Genomic DNA, 24,176 nt, shown 5'->3' on the forward strand with positions numbered 1-24,176 from the left:
TGGTTTTGTATGTAATGATTGCGAGCTTCCATTTGAATTGCTTGCAGGAAAATACATGAAAACCTACAGAAATTATTGTTGTGTTACACTTTTTGCCATTTTTCCTGGCTTTATTGCGTTATAATCTCTCTGCAGCATGTCTGTGCCCGATGAGAGTTATCTCGGCAGTGAACCTGCGCAGCCTCCACGGCCCCTTCGCCCAGAGCCTTCACCTGCAGCATGAGCATCTGTAGCGTAAATGTTGGGGACGATTTCCTACCCGTCAGCTGTGTCACAAATGAATGTCATTTCCCCAGAGCAAATGGGAACTTAAGGACTTACGCAGCAGTAAAAGAAATAATTGAAGCTGGCTGAGCTGTAGCTCTAAGTTTCATATTAGTCTTGAACTCTCAGGAAAACTTTGGTTTGAGAGACTGGAAGTGGTTCCTGCCAAGTACGATCCTTGCTCTGTGGTTTGTTTGAGAATATTACCTGCTGTATGCGAGTTTTGCTCTAGACGTAGGAATGCATCTAAATTAATTTAGAACAGAGGCAGAAGGTGATTAATATTTGAGATGATTAAAACTTGCTTCTAAATAGATTTCCCTAGGAAATCTCTCTGGAGATTTTTCTCATTACGTTGGTGCCAAAATATAGTAAATAAAAAATAAATTCCTGTTTTGTTATTTTCAGAAATGACAGGAGAAAAGTGTACTTGATAGTCATATCAGGAACAATAACCCGATGAGATTTTTGTTTATTTAATAACAAATTACCTAGTGTGTGGAGGTTTAATGATGATGATAGCTTTTAGTCTTCCAAGCAAATGTGAGGACCATTACTCTGAAACCAAATAGAGTGGATTTCAGCAGGTAATTTCCTCTTAATTATAACGTTGAAGAAAAATGACTGAATCGGAGAATGCCAGAGGGAGAGTTGTATAATCACCTCTGTTACGCTATGATCTTGGAAATTTCTCATGTCTTCACGGATTTGCGCTCTTCAGTGCGCCTGGTCCCGTACTTTCAACTGTTAACATGGTCTTTCATAGATTAATTCACTGAACACCAAAACACATCTTGCAGACCCAATTCTGGAACAAGGAAGGGCGCTGGCTTGCCAGCGGCGCTGGAGCAGCGTACTGGCTAGTAAACCCTTCCTGGGCTGGATTTCCTTGCAGGGCTCAAAGAGGCAATGGCCTCATCGCCACTGCAGTTAAAATCATGGGGCAGAGCAGCTGCGCGAGGCTCTCCAGAAACTCTGTGAGTGTCTCGGTGGCATCCAGCCCTGTCTCACTCCTCTTCACGTGCAAGGTGTTATGTGCACAGGGTTTTATGGGGAGGAGGGCTGAGGTGACCAGGCTGCATTGTCCTCTGTCTTACTCTTTTAGTATTAGATTTAAGTATTCTCCTTCTTTTAACAGCTGTAAAATTGATACCAGCAATTAAATTATTACAAGCTACCGATAATTTTTTATGCAAATAAATATTCCTCGCTGAAGGGTCACTTTTCTCACACTGAAGTATGGTTTATTCATTGAATAGTCCTACTACCACTCAGAAGTCGAAGTGGCAAAATCTGACACCACGTTTGTATAACGTAGCCTGTAGCCCGCATTAGCATGATGTAAAATACCTGTGCTAAATCCCTTCCAGTAAAGCTTTTAGTTTGGACTGTGTATTTTGACTGAGCATTTCAGTGCGCTTTTGTTGTATCAACAAAATGTTGATGTGAATAAGTGAGCTTAAACCACTTTTGCAGCTGTTTCTATTGCTGTTTATAAAAGTAAATTTAATGTTTCCTTGTAGTTAGGAGCTGACAGGGTATATTGAATATATTCTCAGTAGTAACCAAGCTGCTTTATACCACATTAGTGGAGAAAATTACCAATTTGCTATTAATGAAGCTGTGGGCTCTGATATTTTGTCTGTTTGAACACAGTGTAAAAGTCAAAACCGAATCTGAGCTCTAACCTCAGAAGCATTAAGGAACTGAAATCACACCGATGATAGGCCCTCGGTTTCTAAGTGCTTCTCTGAATCTATTCCTAAATAGATTTCACAAATAACCTAGTTTGAATTTTGTGAAACGTTCCAAGCATCTACGTATCCGCGTAACACAGACTTCCGTCTGCTGAAAAATAGTTATTCTGACATCACTGTGCAAAAAAAACCCTTTTCTTTGCTTTAAACCCTTTCTTTGAAACCCCCTGTTCTCACAGTTCTTTTAGTACGTAGTTTATATTTAAGGCTTCGGTGATTTAATAACCTGCCGCGACGTCGCCTGTTAATCTTTGGAAAGGGTGGATTGCTGTCAGTACTAGCGAAGGGGCACTCGCTGAGAATGCGGCTGCCGCAGCATGGCCTGGGATGCCACCGGGCAACGGTGGCACTGTGGAGATCCCAGGGACGAGCATTGCCACCTATTTTGCTTTTTGGGACTTGGTAGATCCCCCCGGTCTGCGCAAGCTGCCGGGGCTCTCCCGTCTCCCTGACATGGGAACAGCTGCCCCTTAGGCTGTGCTTACAGCTGTGGTGCTATTCCACATCCCCAGAGGCTGACTGCTGGAATGGGATCATTGCAGTATAATGGATGCCTTAAGAAACTTCATTCTGCACAAGAAAAGTTATTTATTTAGTCAGTTATCATTAAAACTGTTAAATCAAGTCAATAGCCTTCTATTAGAAAATGCTGAGTTACTGATCTGCAAAACTCATCTGTTATACCCTCTGGCAATGCCTCTTCTGATTCCCCTTTCCATTTGGTATTTTGGGGTGCACACACATGCAGACAACTTGCGATACATGCACGGGCGGTCTCTGCTTGTTCCTTGTCGCTGAAACAGGTTTTGAACAGCGAGAGCGTTCATTAGGGGGACTACTTAAAATCTGTTTGCCAAACTGCGTTTTCTGTTACTGCTGATATGACAAAGGCATTCTCCTCTCTGTTTTCTGGTGTTGTGCTTAGAGCCAGCTCTGGTATCTAATGGTAAGTGGCATTTGGTAATGCTCAGCCTCCCGCCGAGAGGCAGAAGCCCTCTGTTACAGGGGGACAGCCACAGGTGTCCCCACACTTCCCAGGAGCACTGGTGAGCATCTTACCCTGCAGCGTGGGGCAGGCTCACCTCATCGGCCAGGGGGGTGAGGACGGGAGCTTTTAGGTGGTTGTGCCAAAATTGCTCAAACTGGACGGCTCAGTCACAGAAAGAGCATACGTTTGGAAGCGCTGCAGACCCTATAATTCTTAGGGATGAGGATTTTGAAATGTGTTAGTTCTTCATCACTCGGGTTTGGGGAAATAAAACCTTCAGATACTGGTGTTTGACTCAGATGGTGCGTTTGCCCAGGCAACCCGCTGCTGTTTTCATTTTGTTTCCTCTAAAAGAGGAGCATGTGAATGTCACGTAGGTTCGACTGTCCGTATGCAGAGCTATAGTCCGACTTTTCAGAAAATAATATAACACACATTCCCATCTTCAGCAACAAAACACTGTAGCTTTCAGGACAAGCTGAACAAATGTTGGAGTTTTTAGAGTATTTAGAACTTTCTTGAACTTCAAAGGAGTTTTTATAGTATGTTAAAATAGTGTTGGAAGGTATATTAACCAACCCTTCTGTCACTTGAAAACGTCAGTAGTTACAAAACAGACCGCTGCTTCTGTCTGTGTTTAATTAGATGGGTTTTTCAGCTCTCTTCTTTCCAAACCTCTGATCATTTTTCCTACTGGACCTCTCAGATGTCACTGCAGGGTATTTAGGGGGGAGGTGGGGGGGACGCTTAGTAACAAACCCAGTTCTGAGGAAGGCAAACTGCAAGGTTTTTTTTGTGGTGGTCTGTTTTGATGTGGCATTTTAATCCTTTACTAATTTCATGAGATGTGTAAAAATACAACAATATGCAAGTTGCTCTGTTTTTGCCTTCCAGGGCACACCAGCAAGTCGAGTCCGATACAAAGTAGATGTTGTCCAGTTTCCTTATAGTGCCAGCATTTTTGACGTGGAAGAAAACTCAGGACGTGTAGTAACTCGAGTAAACCTAAATGAAGAGCCGAGTACAGTGTTTAAGGTATGAACTCACATAGTTGTATATCGTTAGTAAACGTTGCCTGTATTTGAATGGAATTCCTTTTACCTTCGCGTTTCTCTGTGTTGCTTTATATTGCATAGAAACGTGTGACATTTGTATTTTGTTTGTTTCTCTACTTGTGCCATTTCTTCCTGGCGTGTGTTTCGTGCCTTTTTGATTTCAGAAATGTCTGGGATGGATGTCATTGCTGCTGTTACAAGGGCAGAGGAAACAGGGAGGCAGCTAAAGGAAACCTCCGTTTTTGAAAGTTACCTTGCTGATCTCTTTGCTTTCAGTGGGGCTGTCAGTGTAGCAATTTTATGGGAACCTTGTAAGAATGGCAAGAAATCTTGTAAAGAAAGTTACTGGCAGTTGGAAAGTTTGGGACTTTCTGTTGACAAGTGCTGTAATGTAAAACCATTGGCTTTAAGGAGGCTTTAATTACTATTGGGTTCTTATTGTTCCTGAAGAGTCTCCAGTGTCACTAACGTGGAGTAAGTTATGATTTCAATAAGAATCATTGGGACAGATCTCCCCTCTTAAATCCATGAGTGGAGGGAGTAGCTAAAAATTAAAATTAAAGTGTGTCAGTAAGCCAAAAAAAGTAAGTATCTATAATATATGGGGGTTTATGTGTAATTTCCCTACTTGGAAACTGCCAACCTTCTGTATGGTCATTAAGGTGTGTTTTGTTTCTTTTTTTAATTATTTATTTTTGAAATGAGGGTAAAAGAGGGGTTTACTTGCATCCTTTTCCATTCTAAGGAATAAAGCTGTCCACTGTTTTCCACTTCTAAGCGCTACTGTGAGGTTGAGTACTGTTGTAACGCTGTCACTGTTTTAGGAACTTTGAATAGTGGTGCTTCTGTCCTTTTCAGTTTTTAACTAACATAGTAAACCTCAAAAGGGAAGAGAATTGGTTAACCTCACTAGAGTGTAGCTTTTCTGTTGTTGCATTTTTAAATTTTTATTTCTCAGTAATTATGTTGGGTGGCTGTTTGCTGAAGCTATGGTATGTAACACGCAGGTGATGTGCACGTGGACATGGAGCTACGTTTCTTTATGAAGACTGGGGCAGACCCATGGTAAATTAGGGCAGACCAATGGTAAATTTAGCAGAGCAATACTTTTCAGAAAACATGAATGCTTAGGGAAGAAACACAGAAAAGACTCCAGAAATCAGTGATGCAGAGGCTTTGAGTTGGTATTTGTGTCTAGACCATTGGGCTTGTATGTGTCGCTGAATCTTCTGTGAATTTTTCCAGTCATTTTTTAACATTCTCATACTTTCCGCAATTACGATATCTTGCACTGGTGACTTCCCTATTATATCGGCTGAAAACATGCCTCCTTTTTTTTTTTTTAAGCTGTCTCTTCATTGACCTGTTTTGAGAACAGCTTGGACTCACAGAAATGAGTTGAAAACCCTTTGCTAGAATGAGGTTCTGACCTGCTCCATCTAGTGACCTCTTGAAATAAGGACAAATTTAGAGGAAGGAGAAACTGGAAAACTGTCCAGTACTCCATCTTCAGTGGGCTTGTGTCTCATTCTTTTGCTAGCAGATAGCTTACCTTCATATGAAAGCTGAAAACAGGTCGACCTATTTGTCCCAGCAGAAATGCACAGATTAAATAAACAAACAGACACGAGTAAAGATCAGGTAAGCAAAAGATTTATAATAGGCCATCTTTGGAGAAGGTCGTCTCGTCTTGTCCATGTTTTAGCATGCAGAGGATCTCTTTACTTAAGAGGATTTTTAGGGGAAGGTAATGTTATTCTTTTCGTTTTCATATCAGACCTCTTATTTAGATATTAACGTCAGCAACACGGCATTCTTACCTGGCACTTTTCCTGCTTGTTTTACTGGGAGTTATAGGTGGTTTTTCAATATAAGCTGTGTAAATGTAGAACTGGATTATATACTGTTAAAGAAGTTGAAACTGATTCTGGAGTTCTGAGTAAGGACAGCGTGTGGTTAGATGTGAAGGGAATCCCCTGAAAAACGTACCTGAAGCTGGCAGTGTGTTTGGGAGAGGTATCTGTAGAAGACTCTTGTATTTGAATTCCAGTTTAACGTGTTTCTGTAAATTTTCTAGCAAATGGTTCAACTTGTGTATGGCTGTCACCTATTTCCTCCATGTTTTGTTCTTATACAACATACGATTTGCAGCAAAAGAAAATCTCACCTGACTTGTTAGACCCTGAAAATACAAGAAGTATTGTTGCAAGTCAACATAAAAAATGCTATTGCCTAAACTAAGAGAGTGATTTTCTGTATCGTTTATAGCTAGTGGTCATTGCGTATGATGATGGGGATCCTGTCAAGTTCAACACCACTACCGTAGAAATCACGGTACTGCAGCCTTCAGTAATTCCACGGTTTACGCAGGATGAATACAGGTAAAGCATTTATTCGTTCACATTACAACTCTTATTTTTAAGTTGACATAAGTTCCTGTTTAAATGCTAGTCTGAGATACGTGGGCTACAAAAATACTCTGTTGTCAGTGTGGAAGTGCTTCCCCTGCATATACCTCAACTTTTGTTCCTTCCGCTGTTTGCTTTGGCTCACAGAAGGAAATAAGACACAAAAATAAGGATTGAACCAAAGCACCAAAACCCTTGTGTACTTAGAGCTGGTAACCTATTGTCTGATGTTAGCTCTTCTTTAGGAAGTAGAATTGGATGCTGCCCTGAGGAGAAGAACAGTCAGTCCTCAAGTCCACCAGAAGCACGACTGGGTGAAATTACGTGCAGGACTTTTTTTGCAGCACTCCTGTTTGACAAAGTGAGGGTGGCAAAATACTTTAGAGTTGCTTCTTTCTCTTAGCAACAAGTTATTTGGCAGCCAGCCATTCCCTAATCGTATCAGGTAGTGGTGCAATTTTACCGTCTTAACAGGTTGTCTCCAACTGAAAAGATCTGGGCTACAGGTGGCAATGACAGCGAGGAGAGACTTGTTTGAAATTATCCTGTCAGAAGCCGTTTAAAATGTCAATCGGGCGGATAAAGAGAGAATTTTGTGCATTGAAATTGTGGCTGGGATCACCGGGGCTCGAGGTTAAGTTTCCTCCTGTCTGCTTGAGTGTGTTTTGATTCCGTACACCACTCACGTGGGACATGAGAGAATTTGGACTCGACCTCTTTGACGTTAGAAGTGCAGATGATAGTTATTATTACTACAGAGTCATGATCCGATAAAGTTTACCGTCTGAGAATTTAATAAAATCAACCCCGTTTTCTTAAGTAAAAAAATAAGAAAAGTGGTGCACAGGCTGATTAGTTTGTTAAATTTTGTTACAGAGAATGGGTTCATAAATGGTTTCTGACATCTGTATAGTAATAGGAAGTAGTAGGATCAATGCATACAGCCTCCTGATATCAAGAACTTATAGCCTTGCTGCAATACGTGCTCTTGATTCCAATGTAGCAACATAATCAGTGTCAGAATATAATTAAGTACTGCAAGAAATGAGAAATTGGAGGAAACATTATTGGCTTCAGTAGAGCTTAATGAGAGGACTTGCTCAGCTATTGTAAAGGGATTAGACAAAAATTCATGATGCGCATTCTGTTTTTCCTTGTGATTAGAGTGTTAGCACTTTGAAGGAATACCTTAAAGAAAATGACAAATGGCAAAATACTAATTTTGGTTTTAACGTTGAAACAGAAATATGGAATCTAAAAGAGTAGTGCAAAATTATAGTTTTGCATTTAATGATAATGCAAGCGATAATCCTTTGGTGAAGGAATTTTCTTGAGAGAGATAATTCCTGCCACTTCCTATATTTTATTAGATACCTTCAAATGTATGAAGTGTAGTTTAGTAATGTAGCAAAAGGTAGACCTTTAAATAAAAATGTTTGCATTTGTTTCTGTAATTTCAGATACCATGTGAATGCGTGCAGTTTCTGAATAATATTTAAAGCCTTTCTGTAATGCTTAACCTTCTATGTTACTATTTTCAAGAAAAAAGTGAACAAGTCCTATATGCATAGCTGTGAGGGAAAAAATGCATAGCTGTGTTTAACAGAAGGACATGAAAATGCAATACTATGAGACCTTTCCAAGATACTCCACATATTGGGTAAATTACAAATCTAATTTGCTTAGCCTCAGGAGCCAGCTGGGGGTCACTGCTAGGGGCACGCTTAGTAACGCACTTTGTTTCCTTTTTCTTTTGTAACTTCATTCGGAATGACCTTCACCTTTAAGGATCTTGTCCTTGCATCTTATCTGCCAATAAATGTGATCCCTTAGCAGTGTGACACGCTCTGGGATGTCCATGAATTTGGGAGAGGCTACAATGCAGCCACAGTGCTAGACCAAGTCCAGCCTCAGGAGTACTCAGAGCACGGTGTGGTCCACCTCTGCGATGTAAAAGAGGTGTCTCACAGTTTTCCCATCAGCCAACACAGCATCTTTGTTTGCAGGATTGTGATAAGAGACTTCAAAGTTTAGGAGCACAGGCAGAGTTTGCGTTGCTTTCTGAAAAATGAACTCAGTTCGTGCTTCCCGAGGCCCCCTTGAGCTCCAGTTTTACCCAGGAGATGGGAATTTCATTTCACTACAATGAAGAAGGCTTAAAGTGGCTCGTATCCCCTAATACCGTTAGATGGCAACTGAATAACCCATGTTACCTCCTTCTCCTTGCGAACTCAGGATTAGCTAAATAGCCTAGTTTCTCTTCTCAAAGAAACACCGCTACTCCATGCTTGGTAAATTCTTTGATGTGCACCGTTGTAAGAAAAAACTCTTAAAATCTTTTGGGGGCAGCCAAGGCAGTTTACTAATTTACTTCAACATCAGAAATTAAATGAAAACAACTCCAAAACTTTCTGCTTCAGCTCTGAGACTCTCTCAAACGTTTTGGAGCAGGACTAGTTTTGATTCCTAAAGTTTTCAGGGATTGTCACACTCCGCAAACTGCACTTCATGTTTGGTTTCTTGACAGTGGCACAAGCTGAAACTGGCAGGTTTCATATAACCTTATTTTTCAGTTGCCATAGTATATCTTTAGGGTAAATGTCAGCACAGAGCAGCGGTGCTGCTTGCAAAATGATAAACTGTTGGTTGTGGATACTAGAATTTCTGAAGGATTGAGAATTAGTGGCTTTACAGTGGGTTAGTATTGATCTTTGCTTACATAATTATCATAATCTGGATGGTTCCAGCAGTTTTTTTCTAGCTGTTTTACAAACTTCATTTCTGTGTATTTAGAAAAAGGTCACAGTTGAACAGTTTTACGGAATAAAGCTGCCTGTGCGGTTGTGGCATGTATTACAAATCAGAAATAAATCCAAAAAATGGAAGAGAGGCAACCAGATGGCATGATCAAAAAGGCATAGCCGCGTTAGGCAGATAGGGAGATAGAAGTGCAGCTCTGCCTTGAGCTGTTGGCCTGGCAGCTCCCCGCTCCGTCAGAAGTACACCAGCGCATTAGGGTCTCTGCTTGGAGTCCTGTTCGTACTAAGGGAGGCTTTGATTGATGATTATCCGTGTCTTAAAGTGACTTCCAGAGGAGGCAGCAGTCAAGTAGATGAGAGTCAGAGATTTGCATTTTATTCACTGGCTCTCCCTCTGCATTATTCCATAATTTGGGGCAAATTAATTAGTCCCATCCTCCCTCCCCCTCCCCCCCCCTTCTTTGTTTGGATTGTAAATTATGCCGGAGACTTCTAAATGCTGCTGCGCCATACATATAAAACAGCAAAGGGAAGCTAAGAGCTCTGAGAAGGGTAAAATACAACGCGGAGCAGCTGCTTTATGACAAGTGAGTGATAAAATAAAGTTCCTTCCTAATGACTGAGATAGATGACCGCTAAAGTACATCGGAAAGCTGTCTGCTGCAACCAGACAACTCTTCTGGTGGGAACTTAGCAGGTCAAGGCCGAGCAGCCCAGCAGCCCGGGTGCAGCGTGCTTTAGGACATTCCTCCTCCGCACGCTCACACCCTGTTAGAACCAGAGCAGCATCAGCCAGCCTGTCTGCATGATCTGCTCCAGCAGCTTATGAAGATGCCACCCCAGGGGCTTGCAGGCCGTTAACATAGTTAATAAGGGCCAGATGATCCATGCCTAGTGCTCGTTGCATGTGATCATCTTCTGGGGACACTGATGCGCCGCAAGTCCCACAGATCTCTCTCCTGTGCGTCCTTAGATGTGAGCCTGACTGCCTTCACCACACCTCGGCTGGTACCGCAGGGACTCCTGTGCTCCTAGCCCCGACCTTCGTTCTGGAGCTGCAGAGTTTAACTGCATTAGCAATGTGGGTCTGTCTTTACTTGGATCCTTGTCGCGGATATTAAATGTGCCTTTGAGAGAGCCGACAGCAGCGGTGCCTGCTAAATCAAGTGTTTTCCAAACCAAGCCTTGTTTGCTCGTTCCACAAAAACGCAAAGTGTGAAGAGGCAAAAATCAAAAAGACTCAAAGGCCTATAACGTGCAGACTTTTAATTGTAGATGGCTGGTCCACCTCTGAGCCCGCTTGACCTTTTGCTGCCAGGGAAGGACACTGCTGTTGCTCTTGTCGCCGCATCTCCCTGCAGGGTGCTTGGCCGTCAGGCAGATTTTGCTGGTTCTCCAGAGCGCTGACAGCAGGAGGAGGCACATGTGCCGAACCTGACACGCGGGGCGGTCGTCAGTGGTGTACGGACAAGGCGTGAGCTGCCACTTCCACTGTCTCTCTCCAGCCAAAGTGACAGCCTGGAGAGCGAGGGCCTGGGGGCGCTGGGCACAGCAAGGAGGTAAAGAAAGGGATGGCGGCACGTGACACGTGAGACTTGCTGCATCACTGCCCAAAACAGGCTGCGGCCCGTTTGCACAGTTTATTAAAGTATTTAATGCTGACTTTGATCTCATTCTGCTCAGTGCTGGCGCAACAGCCCCGTCGCTGGCAATAAATCACTTGCTTGGGAAAACCACATCAGCTGTTTTGAGTGCTGCTTTCCCAAGCTGTTATTTCTCTTGTCCTGATGGCTCCACCCAGATCACCTCTGGATTGAACTTCAGAACAAGTAATTGATCCAGAAGTTTCTATTTCTTCCAAACAGGTAATGGCAGCACTTTCATTTCTTAATTAACAGATCATAATTAGTAGCGCTACAGAAGAGTGAAGACCAGATGTGAAGTGAACCTCGGATGAATATAAAGAGATTTTTTTCTTTTTAGCAAGCCTGTCCTCTTTATGAGTACGTTCTCATTTTAAAAAAAGTAAAAGTTCAAAGGAACTGGGAATCTTTTTCTTGTTTTGTTAATTAATAAATATCACATCCTCTGCAACTAGAAGGTCATTGCTAATAGCAATATCCTGCTGTAGGAGGAAATGAAATGTTAACTGAAAGCAGCATCATTGGTTCCTAATTATTGCCTGTGGGGACATTAAACAGGTGTTCAGCCATTTCATAGCAGAAAAAAGGAAAATACTGGAAACTTTTAACGTCTGTTAGTATTGCATTATAGGTCCCCAACCTGGTTGAAAATATGTGTCCAGTTGTATGGTAAGCTGAAGTTTGCTTCCAGTTTACGAGGAAATATGTGAAGCTGCAAATTCGAGGATAATACTTGACATAAATGTATTGTGGCATTTTATTTCTCTACTAGCAACAAGACTCTACTCTGAAAATGTGTTCTGGTTACGAAGTGAGATTTTGCAACATGCGGACCTCTCGCTTGCTCAGTAGAAGACACGGTGTAACGTTTTCCACTTAATTAAATCCATCAGCACTGTAGGCAGATACCATCCAAGCGAATAGCTACGTATCATAGGATTTCAGCAAAACAAAATTATGGAGGCATATCAGGAGTCACTTGGAAGTGTTGTTCCAAGAGGCTTTTCCCTGTTCTGTGGTTTACTGCTGTTCAGTCAAACAGTTATTCTCATTATGAAATAGGGCATGGGGAATCCTGCCCAGAGGCACTGAGGGTAGTATTTTATGTTTGAAATCTCTCATTCGGTGCCTCCTTCAAAAAAGTGCCTTTTGGCACATAACGGCATCCACAATGTTGTGAATGTCTGAGGCCTCGAAGAAGCGAAGAAGTTTTTCTTATCATGAGTACCCTACCAATTCAGTCATCCTTCTTTACAACACATGAGAGGAAAATACAAGTATTAGGAGAAATGTGTTATTCCAAGGAGAGGAACAGGATAATCTACATGTGTCTTAAAAAACGAAGGCATGATAGGTTCTCTTCAGAAACGAGGACAGCAGCTGAGGATGTCCTTTGCTCAAACCAAGAGAAGGACGGGGGAAAACCCAAACCATGTACATCAGGGATTTGGAGGGGAAGGCAACGTTTTGGGGTTGTGGGCAACAGTGAGGTTTCCAAAGCTATTTGCTCACGGATTTACTTATTTGTCTCCAGTTTTGGGCACCTCAATACAAGAGAGATATCGAGGTGCTGGAGCGAGTGCAGAGGAGGGCAACGAAGCTGGTGAAGGGCCTAGCAAACAAATCGTATGAAGAGCGATTGAAGGAGCTGGGACTGTTTAGTGTGCGGAGGAGGAGGCTGAGAGGAGACCTCATGACTCTCTACAACTATTTGAAAGGACACTGTAGAGAGGTTGGTGCTGGTCTCTTCTCACAGGTAATTAATGACAGAACAAGAGGGAATGGCTTCAAGCTCCAACAGGGTAGATTTAGACTGAACATTAGGAAAGAATTTTTCACAGAAAGAGTGGTCGGGCATTGGAATAGACTGCCCAGGGAGGTGGTTGAGTCCCCATCCCTGGATGTGTTTAAGAGACTTTTAGATGTGGTGTTGGGGGATATGGCGTAGGGGAGAACTTTGTAGAGTAGGGTAGATGGTTGGACTCGATGATCCCAAGGGTCTCTTCCAACCTAGACAATTCTATGATTCTATGACATGTTGCTTTGAGAAATAATTTGAGAAGTCATAACTTGTTTCCTTTAAGTAAAACAGTGTTATTCAGGGAATCAAGATGCTTCCTAAATTAAACCATGTGCCGAAATGGCAGGATAGAAACTTCTGCCTCAGATGCAGTTGGGTTTTCATCAGGCTGCTCGTGAGCGGTATTCCTTTAAGCGTCTGTTTACTTAAGTTTTCTTTTTTTCCTTCCTATTAGAGCTCACTGCCATTGTAAGTAGTGCTCAGTCAGGGAGTCCTTTCCCCCTTCTTGTAACAGGAGCACACAGGGGTTTAGTTTTGTCCCTCAAGAGTATTTTATTTAATGACGGTGGATTTAGAGCATCCATTCAGGTAATCCTTTTCCCAGGATATACTTGGTCTTCGAATTAATCCTATCGATACCCATCTGTGTGACTGATTCAAGTGTGTGTGTCCTACATTGTGCTTAATGGGACTTTTTTTGTTGTTTTCCTTTTTTGCTTCCGTAGTAATCCTGACAGAAATGTTCATGTCTTCATGTCTTTAGCTTTAATTTCGGAAGATTGGAGGGATCACACAAATGCATTATGCCTGATGACAGAGTGATCGCGGGAACAGAATTTGACAGCTGGTTTAAAAGACAATAGGTTATGACAGGGGCTCACTGTAACAATGTCCAGACTCTCTTGTCATCTGTTTTAGAGATAAATACCATGAAAAGGTCAGAATGTCTTGAACCAGTTTGAAAATTGAGACAGACAGTGAGGATATCAAGTACAGTAAGGAATACATGATCCTTTTCAGGACGCTTTGAAGATAAACTGCTTGAAAAATACGTCTAATTAAGAAAATATTCTTTTCCAGAAAAAAAGAATCACTGTCTCTGTCAAACTGTTCAGATTGTTACAGTTGACCACACTGGAAACTGAAAATTTGAGAAATTGATCAATTATTGTTCTAAAATGTGGCTCGGTCCTTCTTTTTCTGAGCAAGGAGAGGAAGCCAAGAGTAGTCTAAATGCGTTGGTGAAAGGATTAAAAGAGCTGCCGTCATGATGTTTACTTCTTGTCTATTTCTTTACTTTTTATTTTGCTACACTAGTTAGAAACTTGTGCATTTTTTTCGCAATTTTAAAAACGCGGCCGCATAGCCAGACCAGTTTAAGTGTTTCTGTTTGTAGAGCTTTTATTAACTATTTTATTTTCCACATAACTTCACTCTTAGCTCACCTCATTTTAGGCAGTCTAGTGCTTTGTCTACACTTTTCCGCTGAAAAAAATTATAAATTCAGTTGGTTTTAATGGCTTACATAGCTTCTCTTTAATGCAAAGCATCAGGCAGACAAAAAGCCAAATGAAATCACTTCCCACAAGGAGCCGGATGAAGAGAGTCTGCGGAGGAACGGGCACGCCGCTCAGAAACAGGTTTCGGGTAGAAGAGAGTGGAATAGCTCTAGGTCAAATGCCCTTGAGAGTTAAAAGTAGCTATGGCCAAAACACTTTAAGAAGCTGTAACGTGAGAAGACAGGGAGACGATTTTACCAGAAGAGGTCCAAATGACATTTTAATCAAGTTGAGCTATGAACCCTGGCAGTGTAATTAAACAAACAAAAAAAAATGCTTAAGTTCCGAGGTGTGCTTATGGACCTCCATGAACTAAAATATAATCCACAAAACAGAGTCGACTGAAGTGTCTTAATACAGAGTACCTATACACATCACACTATTAAACTTCAGTACTAAACCAATTTTCCAATTTATTATTGGGTCTGCTGGTTTTAAATTTAATTTTTGATTAAATCTCACGTTCCTGCTTTTGGAGATAGAAAAGTTTCATGGTGAATTTAAAGTATATTGGATATCAGGCAAATTGAAAAATGGATGAGTCTGACGTGTTTAGCAAAGGGACAAAAAGGAGCAGAAGAGAAGAGAGGAAAAGTTAAAATTTCACTTTGGACATTAAAAATAGTTTTGCTCTGCAGTGTATTTGATATGTGTGCAGTCTCCGTTTCCCCCTCTGATCAAGATACAGATAACTGAGATAATTAAGAGATATTGTTCTTTTATAATTTGTATCCTTTTTCAGTGTTTTTGCATATAAATAACAACTATTTTATTCCTGTTCTTCTAGTTTGGGGTTGCTTTTTTTTTTCCCCGAGGGGGAAACATGTTCTGTGGCATGGCTTCATTATGAAGGAATATGCAATGCCGTAGGGGCCTCACAGAAATACAGACAAATTTTCAACTTGCTCAGGGGTAACTAAATCAGAAGAGTGGGACAAAAGACTTATTATTGAACATCTATTTTGTCAATTTTAAATTACTTTGTTCTTCCCAAATCCAAATCCCAGGCCGTCGGATCCCGATCTTAGCTCAGCACGGCACAAAGCGGTTGAGGCTGCTCCTTTTTGACGCTTTGCTGCCTTCATGCCGTCTTTTCCCACCACGGCTTCTCAGGAGGGGTTTGGGCGGGTTGGGTGGCTTCACATCGAGTCTGGGGATCCTACATGGTTTTCAAAGCACCAGTGTGTTGGGGACCCCTCCTGGTATCTGTCCCATCCTGGATGCCGACAAGATACCATTTACTATTTCTGTGAAAACATTAAAGTGAAGATTGACCAACCTAAATTGCACAATGCTGTGGCGGTTACAGAAAAGTACCATGTGAATGAACGAAACACTGGTATAGAAATATATTTATTTTGCCACAGTCAAAAGATGGTTGTACGAAGGAGAGTGTTCAGGAGGAAAGATTAAGACTATGGGTAGACTGAGTTGCTGCCGAGGTGGCTAAAGTATGTGTTAGTTGCCATTTATCCCATTTCACCCTAAGATTTATGGGGTGTGAGTGGATTATCACGTTAATGCTCGGGGCCTTCAGTGACCGTACGTCCATGGGTACCCATGCACGTAAGAGTTGGGAGGGGTGGAATATTAGAAAATACATATTTGAGAAGGTGTTTTCTTGAGAAGCTCAGAAAGTAACCCTTTCATTTACAGTTATTTCAAATAAGTCAGCACTGGACTGTCAGGCATTGGCGTGCCAGTCCCACGCAGGTGACGGTAGCAGAAATGTCCCGTCGGATGCGGTCAGAGCCTGCGGCTGGCAGGGTAATGGCCATACGGGCACTTGCACTTGGAGGCTCAATAAAGTGTTGCAAACATTATCAGCCAAAAATACCTTCAGACGCTGTGAATCCTAATGGTGTGGTGAAATCACAGTGGTGCCCTTCCCTTTCGCTACGCTGTCGGTTTTCGAAGCCTCCTCTGGGTGGCTGGGGCTGGATTGCACTGCTTTCCTAGTGTCACGTCTTCTGACAAAAATAATCAGCCTTTATCATCCCGTAATGCAAAATTATTGCATAAAAATGCCCTTGCCTGTCCCCTGAAATGGCCTCAAATAGTCTGTCTACCACTTACAAAAAAAAAAAAAAAGCACTGTTGTACATCTTAGTCATTCGAAAATTGGAAAATAATGAACTTATCCCCAAAGAAAGCGTATTAGAACTTGTAGTACAGGATAAAGAACAGCGTATTGTCAGCTGAATACCTTTGTCTTTTGCTGGTTCACTTCTCTACAATTCAGCAAAATGTCCTTAAGAGCCCAGCTGTATGTTTTAATTCAGCTGATGCATTGCTCCTGTTGAACCCCATCACCTTAGTTAAATCAGGGAAATGAAATCAATACCATTACTGGGGCGGTTTTCTGTCCACTCCCTCGGTAGCCTCTCGCAGCAAACACGAAAGCCGCTTGCTAATTGATATCGATTTGTCAATTCATTGAATTCAGTGATGGCAGAGGGGAAGTTACGAGGCCATTTCCATTAAAAGAATTCACCGAATGTGTGCTTCAGATGAAGTGTGGGGTTTGCGTATACAGTCATGAGGATTTTTGTTCAAATTCTGTGCCTTGGAATAAAAAGAAAACAAAATAGTATGTAATGCAACATAAAAAGGATCTTTATTTTCCTTGCTGGCCTGCATCTCTGACCTCAGCAAAAGAGCTACAGCTTGAAACGCTTCCAGATTTCGCAGCCTTTTTTCCCCCCACCTCTACGATTAACCTTCGCATTTGTAAAATGCACATTAATAAGCATTTTATAGCACTAGTTTTGCAGTTTAATAAATGAGCTAGCAGTAATGATTTTCATTTCTACTGCTGTGAGCACACTTGAGGCAGAAGGGTGGGAGCCAGAGTGATCTGCTCTGCGCATGTGGGTTTGAGTAAAAGTGAATTTACCATCATCTTTTTCTGTGAAAAAATCGGGAGGTCAGTGTTTCAGTGCAGTCACTGTTACGTGATCCAGTGTGGCTCAGCCCGGAACAGTATTTTCTCCCTTTATTTGTCCAGTGGAAGGCCCAGGAATGCTTAGAAGAACTGATACCTCACCATGCTAAGTGAGATATAGCGTTTTAATTTAAAGGCAGAGAATCTAGGGTCAGGGGGAAGGCAGCCTGAATAGCAACTCGAGGGAAGAGGCAGAAGTATAGGCAAACTTCTGACCAACGTTCATGTAGGCAGAAGGCGGTTGGTGCAGAAAGCCACGAAGCATGAAGGCAAGCAAATCTACCAGGTCTCTTTTTTCTTGCTTTCTTTTTTTTGAAATTTAATTTACCCGCTGAATTTTTTTAACTTAATTCTGTGTATTTAGTGTCATTACGTAGAACTTCCAGGATGTTCGAACCAATATTCATCCCAAAGAAAATGTTTGCAAGACAGGGATCAAGGAGAGATTGTTGGTCTCGTGGTGCGTGATGGGGAAGGTTTGCATTCAATAGTTAGGATTGTAACCTGACTTTCTGCCCTTGGAATGGGAAAACATGGTATGGGGTGGAGTGTTTGAAAAATACCTGGAGGATGAAAGAAGGAAGTCATAAAATATTCTCTGAAATGAAAGAAGGTGTAGATTCTGTCCAGAATTTTGAAGATCGGTGCACAACTGAAATACTCTGTAAAGTCTACTCCGGTTTAGGAGCCTATCTCAACATATCCTCATCTGTCTTTTATTTTGTTATGTACTGAACATGTGTAATTTTTAAAACGGTAAATATCTGGACAATGCTGGTTTTAACAAAGATGTATTTGCATTTATGGATGAGCGCAAAAATTTCCTTACCAATTTAATTGTTCACTAGCGTGAACAGTTTTGAGCATGAATTCAGCCTTTACTTGCTGTGATGGAAATCTGAGCATTTGATTTGAGATTAACTCGAGAGTCTCACTTCTGCTTGTTGGAATTGTTTAGATTGCTGCTTTAAATACATTAGCACAGGCTCTTTTGTTCATTGTGAAGTAGTTACAGTTTCCTTGAGGAAACAGCATCTCAAAATGTTACTCATCACGTTTTCTGATCCCATTTGAACAATAGGAGAGAAAGACTGAAATGAGTTGCTGTGTTTCAGGAGGAAACTCATTATTCATACACGATGAAACTATGCTGAATATGAGATGCTCAGTTTTCGGTGTTTGTAGGGTATAGAGGACATGAGATACCAATGTGTTAGTGTGGTCTTTTTCTTTCATTACATGAATCAGTGCTCAGTGATTCATTAACAGTTTACTGAATGCTTAGAAGATGCGTATGTATACTTGGGTTGCAGTTGATTTCCTGAAAAACATCTCATCTTTTAGTACCAAAATGGGTTGGCAAGAAATTATTTCGATCTTTCTGAAGAGTAGAAATTCCCATGGAGGTGGCTTCAAAGTGCTAGCTGTTTAAATGATAGAGGTTTGCCCGTGAATGAATTTTCCTGCATGCATTTCTGATAGATTAATGAGCTTTTTTAGTGAAGGTGAGTATTGTAAAAGAGCTATTATGTTCTAAATTTTACTTGCTGTTCATCAGTCTGTGGTGGTTCTTATGTTTCTGTTATTTTCTACTCATTATTCCCTGGTTTTCAATTTCTTGTATCAAAGAACCATTATATCTTTATGTTGTCACCTCTTGTCAGTTAGACTTCTTGTGGTTTTTTGCATTTGCAGAAGTATTTAATATGTCTTTCCGTAATAACAGATCATCTCACTTTGGCAGCCTAATAGCTGGATGAGACTGCTATCCTAAGGAATAAGTTTCAGTAATCTGCTGTTTAGGCAACTGGAAGATAACACACGTACTTTTGTTCGATTCTGCAGACCCCCACCAGTGAGCGAAAACGCACCAAAAGGAACCGTGGTGGCAGTTGTTACGGCGGCCGCCTTGAACCAGACAATTGTATATTCCATTGTTTCGGGAAATGAAGAGGGTAGGTACTAATGTTTTGGTCTCAGTGGGTGTGCCGAGCCTAGTGCACGCGTCAGAAGTCTTCAAGAAATAGCGATTAGAAATAAAGCAGGTGGGTGAAATCCCACCTCATCTGTACAGACAGAAGGGACTGCCATTCTTAAGCCTTTAGAGATCAGCTAAAGTTCAGAGTAGTTAGCAGAATTACAATGAAAATTAAAATACAGTGAAATTTTCCCTGATGTGAAAATTCACATTGGTGCCACGTGGTGTGAATCCGTGGCACACTGAAATGGGAACGTAAATAGCTTTGAAGGAGTTGTACTTCTTGCTTAGAAATGTGGTTTAAGGCATTATAGACTTTGCCATGCTGTAGCCACAAGTATTAGATTAGAACCTGATATTTAAACAAAACATCATTCCTTCTTGGGTACTCTCTGTGATCCACCTTGAAAATCTCGAAGCCAAATTACACTAAATTATTTGGAGGGATGTGGAACGATTCCCTGTCCCATCCTCCTTTTTCTGAGAGCGGGTTGTTTGTTTGTCTTGTCTGCTCTTGCCAGCATGTCCTCAAGTTGGTTGTGCCCCTACCAGGTCAGATTCAGCTGGTGCGCTCCTTTGAAGACAGCTTCAAAGAGGAGTTGTGTGGGCTTTTAGAGGCCTGAGGGGGAGGGATGGGAAACAACTTTCTGAAGACAGCATCAGAGAATAGTGTCATTGCCAAAACAGAAGCACTTAGGCATTAGAAAAAAAAAAAAAAAAAAAAAGAAGCGTTTATGCATCTTAGAAAGTTACTTCTGTTTTTGCTGGGTTTCAGATGTGTTTGCTATTAATAACAGAACAGGCGTGATCTCGGTTAAAAAGTCTCTGGATTATGAAAGCGTGAAAAGTTACGAGCTTCGAGTTCAAGCAGACTCCTTACAAGTGGTACGATCCAATCTGCGCGTCCCTTCCAAAAGTGAGTTTAAAAATCCTGATTCTTACATCTCTTTTTAATATAAATATATATTGTTCTTTTTTGAGGATATTGATAACTGCACTCTAGCTAGTGACCTTGGTTGGTTAGCAGAAATGCGGCGTTGATGATGGCATGGGAGCAGCAGAGAGCGCGTTTGTAGATCTTTATGCTTGCCTTCCACACACGGATCAGTCTTGAGCTAAATCTTCACGAATCCTGTCGATGTTACACGGTTGTACGTCTCACTGAAACAGACAAAAGTCGTGTTTATGTATAAACAGAGAGTTGATGACACAAATTGAACATTTTCAGTGTAATTGGGGCTTTTTGTGATGGAATGTCACGGTTACATTTTCGTAAACACATTGTACAGCCCAAATACAGACTCTGTCCCTTCTAGGCTGGCAACATCGCAGCAGTGTTGGGACACTACCGAGAGGAATGGGGAGTGGACACACAGCGAGGGTGACAGGAAGAAAAAGACTCCTTCAGCACCCGTGAGGGACTGCGGGGAGTTTATTGCAGCCCTGTCTGAGAGCAAACGGGAGGCGAGGACCGCCTCTGACAAAGATGAGAAGGTTCTTTGCAGCATCTCTTGGCAGGAAGGCGTTTATTTGCAAACTGGTTTGCTTTGGCTCTGTCTCATTGTGGGGGTTTTCTTTTTCACTTTAATAGTGGTATTCTCCTAATAAAAGTAGTTGGAAAGGTGTTTTGATGGTTTTTATCAGCCTTCCTGTAAGGAAAAGGTCTGGGAAGTCTGGCTTTCAAACATCTGGCTCACTCAGTGTCCTGCCCCATCCTGTACTACTTCCTATTGAACCCACAGTTGGGCCCTTGTTAAAAAAACAAAACAAAACAAAAAAAAAACACAAACACCACAAAACAAACCTTGTACCACAAGTACATCTGTTGTCTCAATTTTTTTTTTTTTCCCCCATATTTTTGGTCTCTGCGAGTCTGTTTTTCTCTGCTCAATCTAAGGAGCATCATGGATGCAATGAAAGCAAGTCTAGGGCAGTGGACTTGTTGCACTGAGAAAAGGGCAGTGAGGAATTGAACATTTGTTGAAAGGCTATGAAAATATTATTTCAAGTCATTTGATCTGCAGTCACAGTAATTCCGCTGTGAGCTGTGGGCCAGATCTCTCGCAGGTGGGTGGAGCTTTTTTCTCTTCTGCGCTTCCACCAGTGTTAATCATAGAGCAAATCTTTAGCGCTGGAAAAAGGCAGGCTCATCCTGACCAAAAAATAAACCCGTGAACTAATAGGTTGAGGGGAAAACTTCAGCCTCTTTCAATTAGAAATGTCCGTCCAAGAGATGCTGCCGTACCGTCTCATCGTATTTGCCCTTGTGGGAGCTGAGGGCTCCCCAGGAGGCCGAGCTCTGGCTGCCTGCACTTTATTGATGGGTGTGTATAATTCATTCAAAAAAGTACATCACATTGGTATTTTGAAACCATGAGGTACAAATGGAGTTCAGATTTACTTCAGACTTCTTCAGTTTTATGCAGATAATCAATATTTAGTTACATGTCAGTCAAGGGAGATGGGCAGGGAAAAATAGCATAAACAAAATGCCACCACCTAATGTTCATAAACATCCGTGAGATTTGGGCGTTTATCAAAGTGTGTATGTAATAAAACCTTCTTACAGTTTTTGGAAGCCCCCAGTAATATAATGAGCAATTTCAGTTCAAGTGCGTCTTTTGAAGCGTCGCTGGCAGTATGATGCTGTAGGGATTGTGCTGCCACGGAGTTTGTTTAGATCTCTGTTCCCAAGCGGGTCTGCGTGGCAAGCCAGGGGCAAAAAAACTTCCGTCACTCTTTCACCTGTCACTGATATTAGACTGTCACCTTTCCACCTGCCCTGAGTAAGCGATAATTCATTGTGCCCGTATCCGGGCGCGGAGAGCACTGGGCAAATTAGGACTCGGAGCACAGCGTGATCCCTTTGTCTCCCTTCCCGCAGGGAGAAGTGAGCTGTGTCAGCTTTTTTGCTTTTGCTACTCGCTCTGGGCGCTTCAGGTGGCAGGTTGGCAGGCAGAGAGCCAAAACTGCCGCCCCGTTATTGTCAAAGGTGACGAAGTTCTTCCACGACAGACAGAGTCTTTCCCTCACTGCAGGTTGTGGCAGTTAAAATGCGTTCTTCAGGCTTTCCAATGCTACCCACGGAACCAGCAGAAGATTTTTGGAAATTGAGCATGTGTTATCATGGATATTTCTTCTTCCTTAAGAAAGAATTGAGCATGTGTGTGGTGTAACATGTAGGGATTATTCAGTGGGTAGAAGTTGAATTGTATTAACAGCAACGTAAGATTCTGTGTGCTGTTATAGCCACCATCAATGATGTATCTGGAGAGGGAGAGGAGAGCACTACTGCCAGTTGAGTGCATTTCTTTGTGTCTGGGAGAGGTCCAGTTAAGGTTAGATTCTGTAAAATGTGGTCAGGCCGTACGTGGTGAAGAGATAAAAGTTGATGAGGGGACTGGAGCATCTCTCTTATGAGGAAAGGCTGAGGGACGTGGGGCTTTTTAGTCTGGAGAAGAGAAGACTGAGGGTGGATATTATCAATGCTTATCAATCCTTAAAGAGAGGGTGCCAGGGGGATGGGAACAGTCCTTTTTCAGTGGTGCCCAGTGACAGGACAAGAGGTAATGGGCACAAACTTGAACATAGGAAGTTCCATCTTAACCTGAGGAGGAAATTCTTCCCTGTGGGGGCGGCAGAGCACTGGCACAGCTGCCCAGAGAGGTCAGGGAGTCTCCCACTCTGGAGCCATTCCAAACCCACCTGGATGTGTCCTGTGCCACTGCTGGAGGTGCCCCTGCTCTAGCAGGGGGTGGCACTGGGGGAGCTCCAGAGGTCCCTACCAACCCCCCGCCATTCTGTGAGACTGTGTGATAAAGCTTCTGTGCAGCGTACAGCTTTTTTCAGGTCTTTCTCAGACATGGATGAACAGATGAGGGAGTCTGCAGGTTCCAGCAGAGGTCTTTGGGCAGACCTCATGGGTTAGGGACACAGTGGCCTCTGTCAGAAAGAAATTTAGAGAAATCAAAGCTCACAAAGGCTACTTATGTCCTACCCATCTTCTGAATTGTTTTTATTGAGACTTCATGGTGTAAGATGGTTGAAACAGGTGACCATCCAACACACAAAGCATTTTTTGGTGCTTAAGTGGAGTCAAGTCTGAAAATCCAACCTCAGACTGTTCTGACTCATAGTCTGGGCTAGTCCAGTTCTCCCGATGGGGCAACAGTTCTAAAAGTGATGGCTGAATTATTTTATTCAGAGATACTTGGTAATGACTGGAATTTTAATTTGGTCCAATTTAAAGGAAGACACGCACTTACTCTATGTATTTGGATATCCATGAGTGTACAGCGTGTATTAGATTTTGAATATGCCCTGTGCTGGATGGATAGCTAAAGAATTTGGGAGATGTATTTTTTTTTTAAACGCTTTACAAGTAACTGGCTGACTAGATCACTTATGTCTTTGTAATGGAAATCCCTTGACCTCTAGGATTGATGCCTACGTTTGTAAGATGTATGTCTTTCCATTTTCTTGACACCTTTTTCTTTCTTGATGAGTTTTAATCAGGTTAAATACTACTTCAGCGTTTCGGGGCACTGAATTGATGAAATACAGTGGAAGGAGATGAGACAGAATTAATGCACCACTGTGGACTTTGGTGACATTGAAATGATGACCCACTTTGGAGTTAGGTGACTTTGAATGCACTTCTCTAGAATTATGTGACATTGAATTAATACACTGCTCTGACATTCAATGGCAGTGAATCGCTGCCAGTTCCGGTGTTAGATACCACTGAATCAGTGAACCGTTTTGGAGTTTGTTGGCAGTGAATTGATGGCTTACTCTGAAGCTGCAGTGATGAGCCCTTCTGGAGCTAGATAACGCAGCACTGACGAACTGCTCAGCCACAAAACAGTGCTGAATTTTACGGAACTCAGAAGCCAGGTACCAAATTGGTTTTAACTGTATGGTATTATAGAAGATAACTATATAGAAGTAGGAGTTTGGGTTTTCATCAGTGCAGTGGAAAAGTGGATGGTACTGCATTAAGTGTAACTAAGGTTGTCGT

At 42.0% G+C, this 24,176-nt stretch overlaps 1 protein-coding gene across 4 annotated transcripts in view; it reads left to right on the forward strand.

Annotated features, from left to right (window-relative positions):
* Positions 1-24,176, forward strand: part of PCDH15 (protocadherin related 15) — a gene marked incomplete at both ends in the record, with an annotated part of 369,409 nt that overhangs the window by 268,149 nt on the left and 77,084 nt on the right. For all 4 annotated transcript variants that reach the window (XM_082486051.1, XM_082486048.1, XM_082486050.1 and 1 more), the window contains 4 exons: positions 3,904-4,044; positions 6,333-6,445; positions 19,024-19,133; positions 19,932-20,072. In XM_082486051.1, coding sequence (XP_082342177.1) covers positions 3,904-4,044; positions 6,333-6,445; positions 19,024-19,133; positions 19,932-20,072 — 505 coding nt within the window. The remainder of the gene's footprint in view (positions 1-3,903; positions 4,045-6,332; positions 6,446-19,023; positions 19,134-19,931; positions 20,073-24,176) is intronic.

Source organism: Vanellus vanellus (genome assembly GCF_965231255.1).
Source record: "Vanellus vanellus genome assembly, chromosome: 7".
In the NCBI taxonomy this organism is placed as follows: domain Eukaryota; kingdom Metazoa; phylum Chordata; class Aves; order Charadriiformes; family Charadriidae; genus Vanellus; species Vanellus vanellus.